Raw genomic sequence first — 15,364 nt, 5'->3', positions numbered from 1 at the left:
TTGTTACATATTGGTGTTAGATAGATAGATAGATAGATAGATAGATAGATAGATAGATAATGTTTATATTTATTTATTTATTTATCTGAACTGCATGTGTAAAAAGGCAGTATTTCTATTTTAACTGAAATTCTTGTGAGTAGGGTTTTTGATTTTGGTCTGTTGAGGTTCATCCTGAAGTTTCTATTTAATTTTTTAATCCTTTTTCATAATGAGACATAGCAAAATGTTTCCCCCTAAAGGCTGTTATTCAACAGAGAATTTGTTCTTTATCATGTTATATTTGCAGTGCCAGAATTCTTCTGCTTTGAATCCAGACAATGATTAAGAACTAATTTTAAATTCTTATCAACTCGCTGTCTTTGATCAAGACTACAGGCTTCTTTACTTCACCACATGAAGTCTCCACAGAGATCTCTGCACAGACAATTTGCTAAGTCTTTTGCATCCTACTTTCTTTTGATGTTGGCTTAGTTCCTCTGATTCCCAATGACCTCTTTTCAACAAGCACACTGACTTAGAAATACTTTATCAAGGACTAAAAAGTGCTATTTCTAGTTTAACTATCCCAACTCTCTTTTGTTTTGATTCTGTATCTACTTTGTTTTCATATCATCCTCTATACTTCCCAGTGTTCTACCACCTAAAAACAAAGTCACCAGGGGTCAGGAGTTTGGCCTAGAGGTAGAGTGCTTGCCTAGTATGCACGAAGACCCAGGTTCGATTCCTCAGTACCACATACATAGGAAAAAAGCCAGAAATGTTGCTGTGGCTCAAGTGGTAGAGCTCTACTCTAGCCTTGAGAAAGCCCAACAATAGTGCCCAGGCCCTGAGTTCAAGGCCCAGGACTGGCAAAAAAAAAAAAATCACCAAAACCAGCTGCTTTATCCCTCTCAGTAATTCTTTCCTTTATACATAGGTTCAATAAACTATATTATTTTCTTACTTTCCTGTTATTTCTTTTCCTCACACCAGTGAAACCACACTTTTGCCTTACCAGCACAGTCCTTGCTGTAGGCTCTGGAACGGCCCCATCACTGAATTTTTCAGTCCATTTCTTGGACCTTGTTTTAGCTGACACCTCTAAAATAATTGAACACTTCATTCTCTCTTTTCTCCTTCATAGGTTCTCTTCTCCTTCAAACACATACCCAAGTATGAAGCCAACATATAGGATAGAGAGTTCTTGTGTACCCATTATTCAGCTTCAACAATAATATGAATTACTGGTGTGTTTTAGAACTATATCACTGTTTTCTTTCTACTAGAATTATTTCCTCTATCAACCTTTTCCCTGTATCCTATTCTCAGTGGGAATGCTCATATATAATAAATAACAAACAGTTCCTGCTATCACCAAGTGCAGGTATCAGATAAATGTTTCTATAGACTAGGTCTCTTGGTATTAACTTAGTTCATTCTCATTTGGATATTTCACATTCCAAAAGCATAAATATCATTGAACTTTTTTTATCTGCCCATCTCATACATACATGTACGAGAGAGAGAGAGAGAGAGAGAGAGAGAGAGAGAGAGAGAGAGAGAGAGAGAGAGAGAGAGAGTGTATGTATGTATTCCTAATTTTTTTTTTTTTTTTGTCGGTTGTGGGGCTTGGACTCTGGGCCTGGATGCTGTCCCTGATCTCTTCAGCTCAAGGCTACAGCCCTATTCTTTGAGCCACAGTGCCACTTCCCATTTTCTGGTGGTTAATTGGAGATAAGAGTCTCCTGGTCTTTAGTGCCCTGGCTGGCTTTGAATTGCCTCCTGAATAGCTAGGATTACAGTCATGAGCCACTGTGCCTGACTTATTTTCTTTATAAATACATATACTTATTCATCTAGTATCAATTTTCCTACAACCTATTCTTAACTAGTCTACTATAGTAGCAAAAGAAAAGTCTTGTCACCTAAGTTTTTTACAATAAACTTGCGATTTCATTGCTTAGAAACTCCATATTCTTGTATATTACTGGCAGAGTATTTTTTCTGAATCAAAAGTTTGGTCATAAAATACTCATATGAAAACTCTTAAGTATTAATGTAAATTTTATCCAAAAACACTTTACAGATATATCCAGAATAATTTGTGTACCACTCTGTGGTCATCATATAGTATTATGAAATTTATGCATAAAATTCACCATTATAACAGAGTTTATAGGTATGACTTTTTGCAAGTCAATGGAGCTACAACAATGAACAACCCAATCTAGGTGTGTCATTGATAAGTTCTGTCTTATAATGTCTTCCATGTGGGCAGGCATTAATGTTGGGCTTACCTGTACCAGATTGTACTTTACTAACTGTAGAATTTTTTCTATCTTCATAACAAATAAGGGATGGTTTTCTGTTTTATAGATAAACTGAGGCACAGAGAAATTAAGTAACTTGACTAGTCATACAACAAGTGAATGGGACAGCCAGAAATATGAACCTAAGTTCTCTAGCTCTAGAGTTCCTGATACTGAATATTCTATTCAGTATCATTATGATAAGGAATATAAGACACTGTAGAATTCTATAGTAAAGTGAAGACAACTTAGGAGAACTAAGAGACCTAAAACATTGAAGAAAATACTTAAAAAAAACAAAACAAAACTGATAGCTGGGCCTATGGCCAATGACTCCTACCTGTAATCCTTACTATTCAAGAGGCTAAGATCTGACGATTATGATTTGAAGTTAGTCTGGACAGGAATCTCCAGGAGACTCTGATCTCCAATTAAACAACAAAAAGCTATAAGGAGCTGTGGCTTAAGTGGTTGAGTGCTAACTTTGAACAAAAAAGCTCAGAGATAGCACCCCCCCCACCACCCCATACACTAGAACAAAACAAAAAAGTAAAAGAAAAATAAATTAAAACTTTTATAGTTGAGGGAATCACAAATAAACTTGAAAGTATTTGAGTGTGTGGTTGTCGTTTTTATCTCAATCTTTTAAAAAGATGTGTATATGTGTGTATGTGTGGATGTAGTTATTATGAAGGTAATGTACTGAGTGGTTACAGTGTACATTTTCAGTCAATCTTATATAACAAGGAAAGGACACTAAATCGCAAAGACTTGTGAGTTATGGTGAGGTAGGTGTGTAGTAAATACTAATATAGCAATTAGATCTTGGATAGGTACAATATTTTCTATAAAATTCTGACCAAGTCACCCTATCTCATTGAGCTTTTTTTTTTCCCTTCATTGCATTCTGAAAAGGGACTAATCGTAACCCTAGCTACTCAGGAGGCAAAAATTTAAGGATCACTATTGGAAGCCAGCTGGGGCAAGAAAGTCTGTGAGACTCTTATATCCAGTTAATCACAGAAAAAAGCAGAAGTGGCACTGTGGCTCAGGTGTACTAGCCTTGAGCAAATGGAGACCACGGACAGTACATAAGCCCAGAGTTCTAGCCCTAGGACCTGGAAACAAACAAACAAATAAATGGGACTGAGAGGATTAGGGGTATGGCTCAAGTGATAAGAGTATCTTGCTAGCAAGTGTGAGGCCCTGAATTCAGACCCCAGCCTTGCTCAAAAAAGGGGACTGAGGAGAGTGTGTGTGCCTTGTATCTGAAGCAATTCTGTTTACTTACTTATTCAATAAATATTTATTGTGACCTATATTCTGAAAATGCAGTAACTAAAAAGACAAAATATTTGCATACATGTTGCTCATATTCCCCAGTCTTAGTTATTCAAGAAATATGAGGATCAAGGTTCTCAGTCACTGTGGGCAGAGGAGTTTGTGGAACTCTTATCTCTAATTAACCAGCAAAAAGCTGCAATTGTAGCTGTGGCTTAAGTGATAGAGTGCCAGCCTTGATTTAAGAAAACAAAAAACAAGGCCAAGCTTGAGCTTAAGGCCCTGAGTTTATGCTTCGGAACCTCCCCCCCTCCTACACACACACACACTTTCTCTGTCTCTCTCTGTATTTCCTACATACACAAATAACAAAAAAAAACACAAATGAAGCCTTTGCTGTCACATTCTATTAGTTACCATAAAATTTGAATGTGGCAGTGTCCATTAATGCTTGTCACAATATGGATGTACAGAAAATACTATTTTCTCTGCCAAACTTTACATCATTACACGCATTCATGGCTCTATAGTTTTGAGTTACATTAATAAGGTCAAGAAGTTGCCAGGTTAGCTGGCATCCCGTTTTCTTTCAAAAGGGAATGTCTCTGTGTAACTTTCTAGTAGAATGCCTGTATAAGCCTCTGGGTTTAATACCAAGCACTACAAATGCACAAAAAGTCTTGCAGTCTATCTGGCATTGGTATAAAGAATACTAGAGTCTAGATAATTTATTTTATTTTATTTTTTGCCAGTCCTGGGGCTTGAACTCAGGGCCTGAGTACTGTTCTTGGGCTTTCACAAGGCTGAAGCTCTACCAGATGAGCCACAGCACCACTTCTAGCTTTTTTCTATGTATGTGGTACTGAGGAATCAAACCTGGGTCTTTGTGCATGCTAGGCAAGCACCCTACTACTAGTCCAAATTCCCAGCCTGGTAATTTAGTTTTTAAAAGATTTGTTTTCTTATAGTTCTGGAGGTGAGAAGCCCAAGGTTGAAGCATATAGTAAGGGACTTCTTACTATGTTATCCATAGGGAACCTGGACCAAACTTCCTTTTGTCAGGAATCCACTCATGATGATAACTCAACTATGGCACTAGAGTTGCTTGAGTTTAACCAACAGGCTGCATAATCTAATGTATAGAATCTTAAACCGTAGCTGTTTGAGACTCATGTTAAGATTTAGAATTTTCTTTTTTCTTTTTGCAACTGCCAAAATCCTTGAAGAAGTTCTATTGTTTCTAAAAATCTATTTCAGTAATTCTTTGGTTTTATAAAAATTATATGTTGTAAAGAAATTCATGGTTAATTTCAAGAGTAGATAAGACATACCCAAAATAAATCAATAAATTATATAAACTAATGATAATATGCTGTGTTCAGTGTTCAATGCATGAAAAGCATCAAATCCTGTTATGCTTAGATCAGAGCTGTATCTGATGTAATTTGTTTACTCATTCTCAGAAATATGCAGCTAAACTTTTAAAAGATATTTACAGTGCCATTAGAATTACTGTTAAACATACATATTTATGATAAGTACAAGCAGTATCCATGTCATACTGTCATCATATCCTTAATAAAATGTGTCTGTATTGATTAGTCTCTTACCTTTACAGCTGTTACTATTACCACCTGATTTTACATCAATATGTAAACACTGATAAGATGGTATTGCTTGAGCTTAAAGACTTACTCTGTGTTACTGGTACTTACTTAGGTAATTATTATAGTATGTCCAGATCTTTATGTTGATTTTTAATTTATACATCCCTAAACTTCAGAGTCATACATTAATTTCTTATAGTAGTAGCTTGACAAGATATATTAAATTTTTGCCTTTGAAAATGAGAAATATACAACTATATGAGATGAAAAGTTTTGGGAAAAGAACAGAAGTAACCTTTGACAGACTTAAAATCAAAATCTAGTACTCAAGCCATCAGGGAAGATAAAAGCAAATAAAAAGATTGCACAGAACAAATGCAGAAAACGAAAGAGACCAAAGGAAGCATAAAATGAGATGATGAAAGCGAGAGCAACCTATTAGTTTAACATATTTGGGTTAGGTTTTTTTTTATTAGTAGTCGAAATTGTGTTTAAAAATGAATTATAAATTACTTTTTATTCGCATCATAAACATTTTTCTTTAAAGTGATATAGCATTAATTTCAAATAACCTAGACAAATAGTATATGGAACAAGGAGAATCATGCAGATTTTCCTACTAAATTAGAGATTGCTATATCATGGGCAATAGTCAGGGAAAATATAAGTAATAAGTTAAATATTCAAAATTGTTTTATTTACATTGTATGCATGGTGGTACAGACCTTTAATACCTTCATTATAGAGGACAAGGCAAAAGGATGGTATACTCAAGACCAGCCTTGGTTATAATAGCCCCTCCCTGTGTCAACTAAACCCTTCCCCTACAATGATTTTTTTTTTTTTTTTTGCCAGTCCTGGGCCTTCAACTCAGGGCCTGAGCACTGTCCTTACACATCGCTCAAGACTAGCGCTCTACCACTTGAGCCACAGCACCACTTCTGGCTTTTTCTGTGTATGTGGTACTGAGGAATTGAACCCTAGTCTTCATGCATGCTAGGCAAGCACTCTACCACTAGGCCATACTCTTGGCCCCCAACCTCCAATCCCCAACCCCCCACAATGATTTTTATGTTGTTGTCTTGAGTAGAGAAGTCCTTCAGATTTTTGTGGAGAAATAAAAAACACCTGGAGCTTCAGATACCAGATCCAAACTCCCTATCTCATGTTTAGCCACTTGTCCCTATCTATCAAATAGAAAGAAAGGCATAAAAGGTTTATTATGTGGCATGGATATGCCACAGGTAAAGCAGTACTTTAATTCATATTCAGCCATTTTGGGGATATGATATGAGCTATAGTTTTATAGGCAGTTGGGGGAAGAGAGAGGTATGAACATTCTCAGTTACAGGTTTGTGACATGGCTTGTCATTATCTTAGTTATGGGCCTTCAGGATTTAGGAAAAGTTATTACCATCACTGTCAAATAAGGGGAAGTAGTCTGGCTCCCTTGAGATGATTATTTCTGTTCCAGAGAGAAGCCTCATCATGGTAGGTAATAGTCCTCACTTGAGAAGGAAGGCTCCACTTTTCTGTTCATTCTCGGTTCTTTGTCATAAAGATGTTTCCCATCAATCTTGTCCTTCCATGAATCCAAAGTGATTGTAAAGTGACTATGGAGAGAATGTCTTAGACAAAGACAGATGAAAGCTAGTATTCTGTTTCATGTATTTATCACATTTTTTCATCCACTCATCATACATTTTTAGGCTGCTTCTACCTGTTGACTTTTGTGTCTAATGCAATGAATATGGGTGTTGAAGTAAAGATCTCTCTTAGATGTGTACTAAAAATAGGGTTACTGGATCATGTGATAATTGTACTTTAAATTTTTGAGGAACTTCCCACTATTTTAAAAATAATTTTCACCATTTTACATTTCGTCTTCCAGCAATGCACAAAAATGCATTTTATCCATTTTTTTTGGGGGGGTGGTCTTAAGCTTGACCTCAGGATTTGGGTGCTGCCCTTGAGCTTTTTGCTTAAGGCTAGCACTCTAACACTTCCAGTTCCACTTCCAGCTTTTTGGGTAGTTAATTGGAGAGAAGATTTCCTATCTGGGCTGGCTTCGAACCATGATCCTCAGATACCAGCTCCTTGAGTAGCTAGAATTGAGCCATCAGCACCTAGTCCAGTGACCATGTTTTTTTTTTTTTTTAAATATGGTCACAGTTGTATTCTGGTAAATTTTAGTAAATCTTTTTTTTTCTTTAAATTATATGTAAGCTTTAGCTGTTCTTTTATTGTTTTGTTTTAGTATATGGTGAATTAACCATTCTTGATCTAAGTGTGTTCCTAGCCTTATTTTATTGTGTTTATATAAAGGAGTAAATGTTCAAGGTGTTTGTTTAAGGCTCTGGAGCTAATAAGTGGCAAGCAAATAATGAAGAATGACCTGAACAAGAGACATAATTTAGATCCTTTATAGCTTTCATAGTTACTATTCTATTTATATAATAAAATCATTTTCTAAATATCTAGTGTTACATCTTACGTGTTATGTATTCTTAAACAAATATATCCTTTTCCTTTTTTTTTTTTCCCCTTTGGTTCACAGGATGGAGAACCTGAAATCTTATATACATTTTGGAATTCAGTTACTCAGGCACTTTCATCTCAATTTCATGTGGCAACAAACTGTAAGTTTATGGTTTACTTTGTAAATTTATTTTAATTCTTTTTAAATTTGATATCAAAGTGTTTTATTGCCCTATGAAACATACTTTTCTGTTATTTTTAAACTCATGATTAAACTTAGGATCTTTGGGATATTTAATGTAGAAACTCATAGCCATATAATTAGTTTTATAATTAATATTTATAATAAAATTCTTCAGGAGGAAGTTACTTTTCTTTAATTCAAGTGCTATGAGAACTTAAAGATTTTTCTATATAGAGAATATAAAACAATCAATTCTTATTGAAGAAGTTTGTGCATGCTTTCGAGTTATTTTAATTAACAAAATGACTTTATGTCAGACCTTTTTCCTTATTGTAAAAAAAATGTACATTTAATTAATCAAGATATGTGAAATACTTGTTTCGTAAAAGTCACTTAGAAAACTGGATTAGGAGGCTTGATAGTTCTAGGCCAGCCTGGATTAAAGAGTGAGATTCTTGGGCCAGGCATTTGGCCTAATGGTAGAGTGCTTGCTTAGCATGCACAAAGACCCAGGTTCGATTCCTCAGTACCACATACATAGAAAAAAGCCAGAAGTGGTGCTGTGGTTCAAATGGTAGAGCTCTAGCCTTGAGAAAACCCAAGGACAGTGCTCAGGCCCTGAGTTCAAGCCCAAAACTGGCAAAAAAACAAAACAGTGAGATTCTTGTCTACAAAAACAGAAAAACAACAAAAAAAAACCTCCAAAATTATGCACAAAACTTTTTTTTTGTGGGTTGTGAGACTTGAACTCTGGGCCTGGGCTACTGCCCTACCCCTGGAACCACAGCCCCACTTTTGGTTTTCTGGTGGTTTATTGGAGACTTTTGTGCTGGGGTTGACATTGAACCACTATCCTCAGACTTTAGCATCCTGAGTAGCTAGGATTACCGGTGTAAGCTGCCATACCTGGCTCTTTTTTCTTTTTGTTCTTCATTTTTACTGTGACCTCATCTGGCTTGAAACTGAATCCTCTATGTCAGCCTCCCAGTACTGGGACTGCAGGAGTTACCAACACACCAGGTTCACAGACATTCCAAATTTGTTTTGAAATAGTAGCACTAGTTGGTTTAGAAAGTTAAATGTATCAGGCCCTTTAAAGAGCTTTAAGAGTTTGTAATTCTATTTTCATTCATAAGTATTTATTAAAATTACCTATTATATTCTAGATACTTAGTTACTGAGAACATGCAGTTGAATAAATGACATTAGCCGCTTCCCTTCCTTTCCTCCTTTTCCCTTCTTTCCTTCTCTTCCTTTTTTTTTTTTTTTTTTAAAGAAAACTGTTGTTAAGGATTTTTTGTTGTTTGTATTTTTTTGCCGGGGGGGGGGGGGATCATGGGGCTTGAACTCATCCTGTGCACTGTCCCCTGAGCTATTCAGCTCAAGGCTACCACCCTACCCTTGAGCCAAGCCCCACTTCCGTTTTCTACAGGTCAGTGGGAGATAAAAGTCTCACGTCCTATTGCACCTGGGCTGGCTTTGAACATTGATCCTCAGATCTCAGCCTGCTAAGTAGCTAGGATTACAGGCGTGAGCCACAGTGTTTTGGCTTATTTTGTATTTTGAGATGATAATTTTACTATGTAGCCCAGGCTGACCTCAAACTCAAATTTTCTTCTTTCACCTCTCCAGTCCTGGAATTCCCTTGTAGGTTACTATGCCTGCTCCTTTCTGTCTCTAGTGAAATGCTCAGGAAACCAGTAACTATATGGGGTTTATTCAGGATTGATTAACTAGTAAAAATCATACCACTCATTATATGAGAGAAGACTAGACCCTTCTCTGCATTTGGTTTCTGCTTTTGGTAAGTCTTACAAAGCTATGATAATATGGGGGCCGGGAGTTTGGCCTAGTGGTTAAAGTGCTTGCCTAGCATGCCTGAAGACCCGGGTTCGATTCCTCGGTACCCCACATACATAGCAAAAAGCCAGAAGTGGTGCTGAGGCTCAAGTGGTAGAGCTCTAGCCTTGAGAAAGTCCAAGGACAGTGCTCAAGCCCTGAGCTCAAGCCCAGGACTGGCAAAAAAAAAAAAAAAAGCTATGATAATATGGAGAAAAGTTGGTCACTTTTAAGCATAAACTTCTATATATTTATGTTTATATAACCATCATCCCAATTAAGATGTAGAATATTTCCTTTATCCCCCAAAATCCTGTACTAATTTTTGCAATTAATCTATTCTAGAGCAAAAGAAGATTGCACTTTTTCAAATCACAAAGTGAGGAATAATAACTGCTTCTCTCCCTCCTTTACCCTCCCACCCACTTCCCACACCCCACACCCTCGCCAACTTTGGCCCTGGGGCTTGAACTCAGGGTCTGAGCATTGTCCCTGATATTTATTGCACAAAGCTCTACCACTTTGAGCCATGTTGCTACTTCCCATTTTCTAGGGGGTTCATTTGGAGATGAGTCTCATACACTTTCTTTCCTGACAGGTCTAGCTTCCAACCACTCCAACTGTGATCCTAATATTCTTAGCCTCCTGAGTAGCTAGGATTAAAATCATGAGCCACTGATGCCCGGCTAACTGCATTTTTATAATTACTTGGTCTGTTGTATTTTATATAGAAAACATACTCAAAATTAAAATTGTATGAACACATTTTACATAATCAAGTTCTGTAATAATTTTATTGACATGAACATCACTTTTGTTTTTTCATGATACTGCATGGAAACACCAATTTTTAAACATCCTTTTTTTTCTGTCTTGCTGCTTTTCTCTCCCTATCTGACTCATTTGTCATCCAGTAGGCTGCCTATATGGACCACTTCCAACAACATTCTGTAGTTGCTTCATTTTTGTAGTTACAAAACATTTCTTTTTCTCTAAAGGGTGATGGTTTGAGGTAGTAAAACAAGTATAAAAAATGGTCAGAACCTCAGGATTTGTCCATTTTATATGATCCATTTAAAACATATTGTTAGAATCTCACAGCTGAGAGAGAAAGGGAGGAAAAAAGGAAGGATTAGAATAGTGGTTGTAAATACTAAAACATTCATGTTCTGGACTAAATATTGTATTCTCCCTTAATGTGTTTAAAGCCCAAGCTCCAGGTTTGACTATTTGGAAATAGGGCTTTATTTATAATAGAAATGAAGATTAAATGAAGTTCTATGGGTAGGATTTTAATTTAGAGGATTATGTCCTGATGGAAGACCATCTGAGAGCTTGCTAGCTTTTTCTGTGCATACACCAAGGATGAGCCATGAGATCAGCTTGGCAGGAAGGTAGTCATCAGCAAACCAGGAATAGAAAACAAACCCTGTTAGAAAGTTGATCTTGGACTTGTTGATTCCAAAATTGTCAGAGGTAAATTGCTATTATTTAAGCCTCCCTTCCCAGAAGGCTATTGTTATAATGTAACTACTGTCAAATAAAGCTTCTTTAAAACCTTGATGGTTTTTTTTCTTTGATGAGTTAATTTGTATTTTGAGTATTTTTTTCTATAGGATGTGAGTCTACCAAAAAAACCTTTTAACATGCTTAAAAATTTTCAAACCTTTATTTTAGACTTTGTTTGACTTAGCACATAGTTCATAGAAATAAGTTAAATTTTATCCCTCAAAACACCCCAAGTAATTAAAAAATAGAACTCTAGTAAGTAGGTTTGGATAGATGTATCCTTATTTGGAAATCCTAATGCATATGCCAATTTCTGTTGCTTTTGGGGGGGTTGAATGTTCTTCTCATTGTACGTTATATTTTCTTATTTCTTTGCTTGTTTAATTAATTTTTATTGGCACATTTAATTTCGCTTTGTTTTGTGCTGGTTCCATGATCCTATTGCATTACTCTAACATAGTTTGACCATTTTGAGTCTTGCTTAACATTTGTTAGCAAAACTGGTACAATAACCTTGTTAATTCCCTACTTAATACCCAGCCTTCCAACTTTGTTTTATGGTATAGGCATCATTTCCAGCCTTCAATGAGTAATAGACATTTCTTGCAATCTGTTGGCTATTTCTTCCTAAACCTGTCCCTCTGTGGAATTTTCCTTGCTGATTATTTAAGGTGCAATAATCATCTTAGATCTTTTGTTGCTTTTGTCTTCTTAATCTTGCTTTTTATATTTTCCTTTTTTAACCCTTCCTGTCCTGTGGCCTCAAAACTTCCTCTGGAGCTGGAGTTCACTTCATTTGTGTTTCTGATTGTTTTCTTTTTCTATAATGGGAATCTTGAAAACAGATTTTTATATATTGTGTTCATTTATTTGTGTGTTTCAGATAGGAGGGTCAATCTGATCCTTGTTTTACCATCTCATCCAGAAGTCCCTACTTTGTTTTTGAAAATAGTTAGAAATACTTTGAACAAAAAGTTTTTAAATTACTATTTGTTCTTTATTGTACCCAAATTTCTCAGGCTAGTAGTTTATACTTTGTATTTTGAATTTCGTTCTCTTGATTTCTCAACAAGGTGTAATCTGTTTTCTACCTTTTACTGAAGTTATTCTCATTAATGTATGCAGTGACCTACTTCTTAATTGCTAAGTCCAGTGTATGTTTTCTCATGGGGCCTGTCTGTTTGTATTAGTCAAAGTAGCTACTGTAAGGAAGTATAATATTTCTTACGCAGAGATTCTCATTAATATTTTACATTTAGAATGGTCTGTAACTTCTGATAACAGTATCATTATTATCATTTTAATAACTTTCTTTGGGAGAAATCCAAAGTAAGTTATTTGTAAAATCTCTACCATTTTTATAGCACACAAAGTCCCTGAAGTACTGTAGTACTTCTTACAATTAAACACAGGCAATATTAAGGAATGCAGCCATCTGTAGAGTTGAGGACTGCACAAAATGTCGCAGATTGTCTAAGTAAGCAATATTTTGGAAAAATACATCTAATGAGAAAATTTTCTAGTTAGGAACATGTTCTTTCTGATTATACATGTTCATCTTTAGTACAACGAATTTCTACCAGAAAATATAATTCAGAAGTTTGACAAATAATAAATTTATTCAAAAAGTAGAAATGACTCTCCATTAAGATTAAAGCTCCTATAGGAAATCTGATACTTCAGTTATCTTTTCTAAGTTTTTGTGTGTTTTTTCTGCTGTACTTTCCCAATAATAATGTTTATTCAAAACCTTTTAGGTTATAATGCATGGTTTTTATGTTTTAATGTAAACAAATAAAACACACATTACCATTTTGAACTATGAAATGAAAATATAATTTCCCTTTGTAGTTGGATGTTTTTTCCAGAATTGTTAATTATAAATGTGCTTTATTGTTCTCCATAGTTCTCATCACTTTCTAAGGTATTTACCATGTCAGACACCCCCTACTATCACCATCACCATCCACCAAAATACAAGTCCCTATGACAGACAGTGTTCAAAGAATGACTATATCCTCAATGGGCACATAGTAGGGCTTCAGTAAATGACAGAATGGAAGAGAAGAGAAGAAAAGGAAGGGGAGGCGGAGGATGACAGGCAGGTGAGTGGGTAGGCGAAACTTAATACTTCAAAACATTTTATTGGTGCTGGGAGTTTGGCCTAGTGGTAGAGTGCTTTCCTAGCATGCACAAAGACCTGGGTTTGATTCCTCGGTAGCACACTGTCATGAGCAGGCGGAGTAATTCACCAATAGGCAGATAATATGATGCAATATAGTTTATTGATTTAACATAGCTTAGTAGAGTTGATACTGTATTTTAGTTCCTATCTTTTAGTCCTAACTTGCCTAATCTGAATCTGCCTATATCTAGCACACTCGCTGGACTCACCCTTCTGACATCTCTTAGTCCGAGTGAAACAGGGCCTGCACGTCACATGTTAGACGCAGCTCCCAGTCCTGCTGCGGTGTGAGCTTCGGGGTTACACGACTAGTCTCAGTCCTCTTCAGTCTTCTCTCAGGCAAGGAACAGCTTTTTCATGGCCAAAGATTCTCAAACTGAAGTCTCAATTAAGGCCAGCAGAAGTGCTGCTCCTCCTAATTCCTTGATTTATATTGGTCCTTGGCCTGCTCCTCTCCAGCCCAAACTCCTTCGTGTTTGATTTGGATTGGTTACGTCTTGGTCCTTGCTCGGTCTGGATTGGTTATACCTTTTGGTCGATAGTGCCCAGGGATGTGCTAATTGCTTGCTCTATCTATCTTGCCTAGGTGTCTGGGCTCCTATGATACTTCATCTTTTAAGCCAGGCTCCTGACCGTTGCTGTGGTTACAGTCATGTGTGTCCTTACATCATTTTTATCTCTCATGTCCACAAGCCTTAGTTACAAGTTTGTATTGGCAATATATATTTTTTTAGTTTTATTTCATTACTGTATTTTACTCATTTATTCTATTCTTCTCTTATTATTATAGCACTATTTTTATATCATGCTCATTTAACATTCCACAATATATTCATCATATATCATATATCCTTTGTCATACATAGAAAAAAGCCCGAAATGGTGCTGAGGCTCAAGCTTTGAGAAAGTCCAAGGACTTGAGCTCAGCCCCTGGGTTCAAGCCCAGATGGCAAAAAAACAAAACGAAACAAACAAACAAAAACCATTTTATTGATGTATGCTTGCAACATTCAGCAAGGGTATCTCGTTTTAAATGTCAAAAATGTGTTGTGCACTACTAGTCTTTGAAAAATTTTAAGGAAATTATTCATAAAATTGAGGCCAAATGTGACTTTAGTACTTTGGAAAAACAGTGTGAATTAAAAGTACTGTAAGAGATAAAGATGTTTTAAGATTTAGCATATTTTATGAGTTGAAAATTTTATGTTATGAGAAACAGGATACTTTGTTTCAAAGAATCTTGCCACAGGAAGGGAGATATTTGCAACTTGCATTGGAGAAATCTAAAAGATGTCACATTAACTATGTGATCAAGCTTACTAGCACCATTCTTAAGTAGTATTATGCACCAAGAAATGGACAGTGGTCTTTTTGGAGGTAGAATTTACCAAATTTATGCCCAGGTTGGTCTTGCCCAGCAATTATCTGTGCTCCACAATTCTCCCTTCTCCGCATCTTGAGTAATTGGTGGTACAGGTGTTTGCTACCTTGCCCACTCATTTTTTAAAATAAGCATTTATAAGCTACATGAGAGCTTAATATGAAGAACTTTTAGAAAATAGGCCAATTACGTGTATACTAAAGTTTAGATATGAAATATCCCCTCAAAACCCATTAAAGGCTTATTTCTTAGCCTGTGGCACTATAGACAGAAAGTGAGCCCTGAAAGTGAGTCCAGTAGGAAGAAGTTTGGTAATTGGGCATACCCTTAAAGAAAATATGGGAATCCTGTACAATTCCTTTCCTCCTTTCTCTCTTCATTCCCCGATATCTCCCTTTTCTGCAACTTCCCACCCCATTTACTCAGTATTTCTTTTCTATTTCCTTGTTACCCTTAGGGTGATTAGGCACCCTCTACTACACTCTTCAACCATTACTTTCTATATACTACCATAGCCCAAATCAGCAGGAATAATCCTGGTGAAACCTCTGTAACTGTGAGACCAAAGCAGACCTTTCCACTTTTAGTTTATTAGCCCAGATATTTTCT

At 36.1% G+C, this 15,364-nt stretch overlaps 1 protein-coding gene across 2 annotated transcripts in view; it reads left to right on the top strand.

The window, feature by feature from the left end:
• Nucleotides 1-15,364, top strand: part of Cog5 (component of oligomeric golgi complex 5) — a 203,524-nt gene that overhangs the window by 118,082 nt on the left and 70,078 nt on the right. For both annotated transcript variants that reach the window (XM_090332986.1, XM_090332987.1), the window contains exon 11: nt 7,737-7,818. In XM_090332986.1, coding sequence (XP_090189112.1) covers nt 7,737-7,818 — 82 coding nt within the window. The remainder of the gene's footprint in view (nt 1-7,736; nt 7,819-15,364) is intronic.

Source organism: Megascapheus bottae, chromosome 5, assembly GCF_031878675.1.
Source record: "Megascapheus bottae isolate mThoBot1 chromosome 5, mThoBot2.hap1, whole genome shotgun sequence".
NCBI classification, from domain to species: domain Eukaryota; kingdom Metazoa; phylum Chordata; class Mammalia; order Rodentia; family Geomyidae; genus Megascapheus; species Megascapheus bottae.
This window is presented reverse-complemented; position numbering and strand designations above follow the sequence as displayed.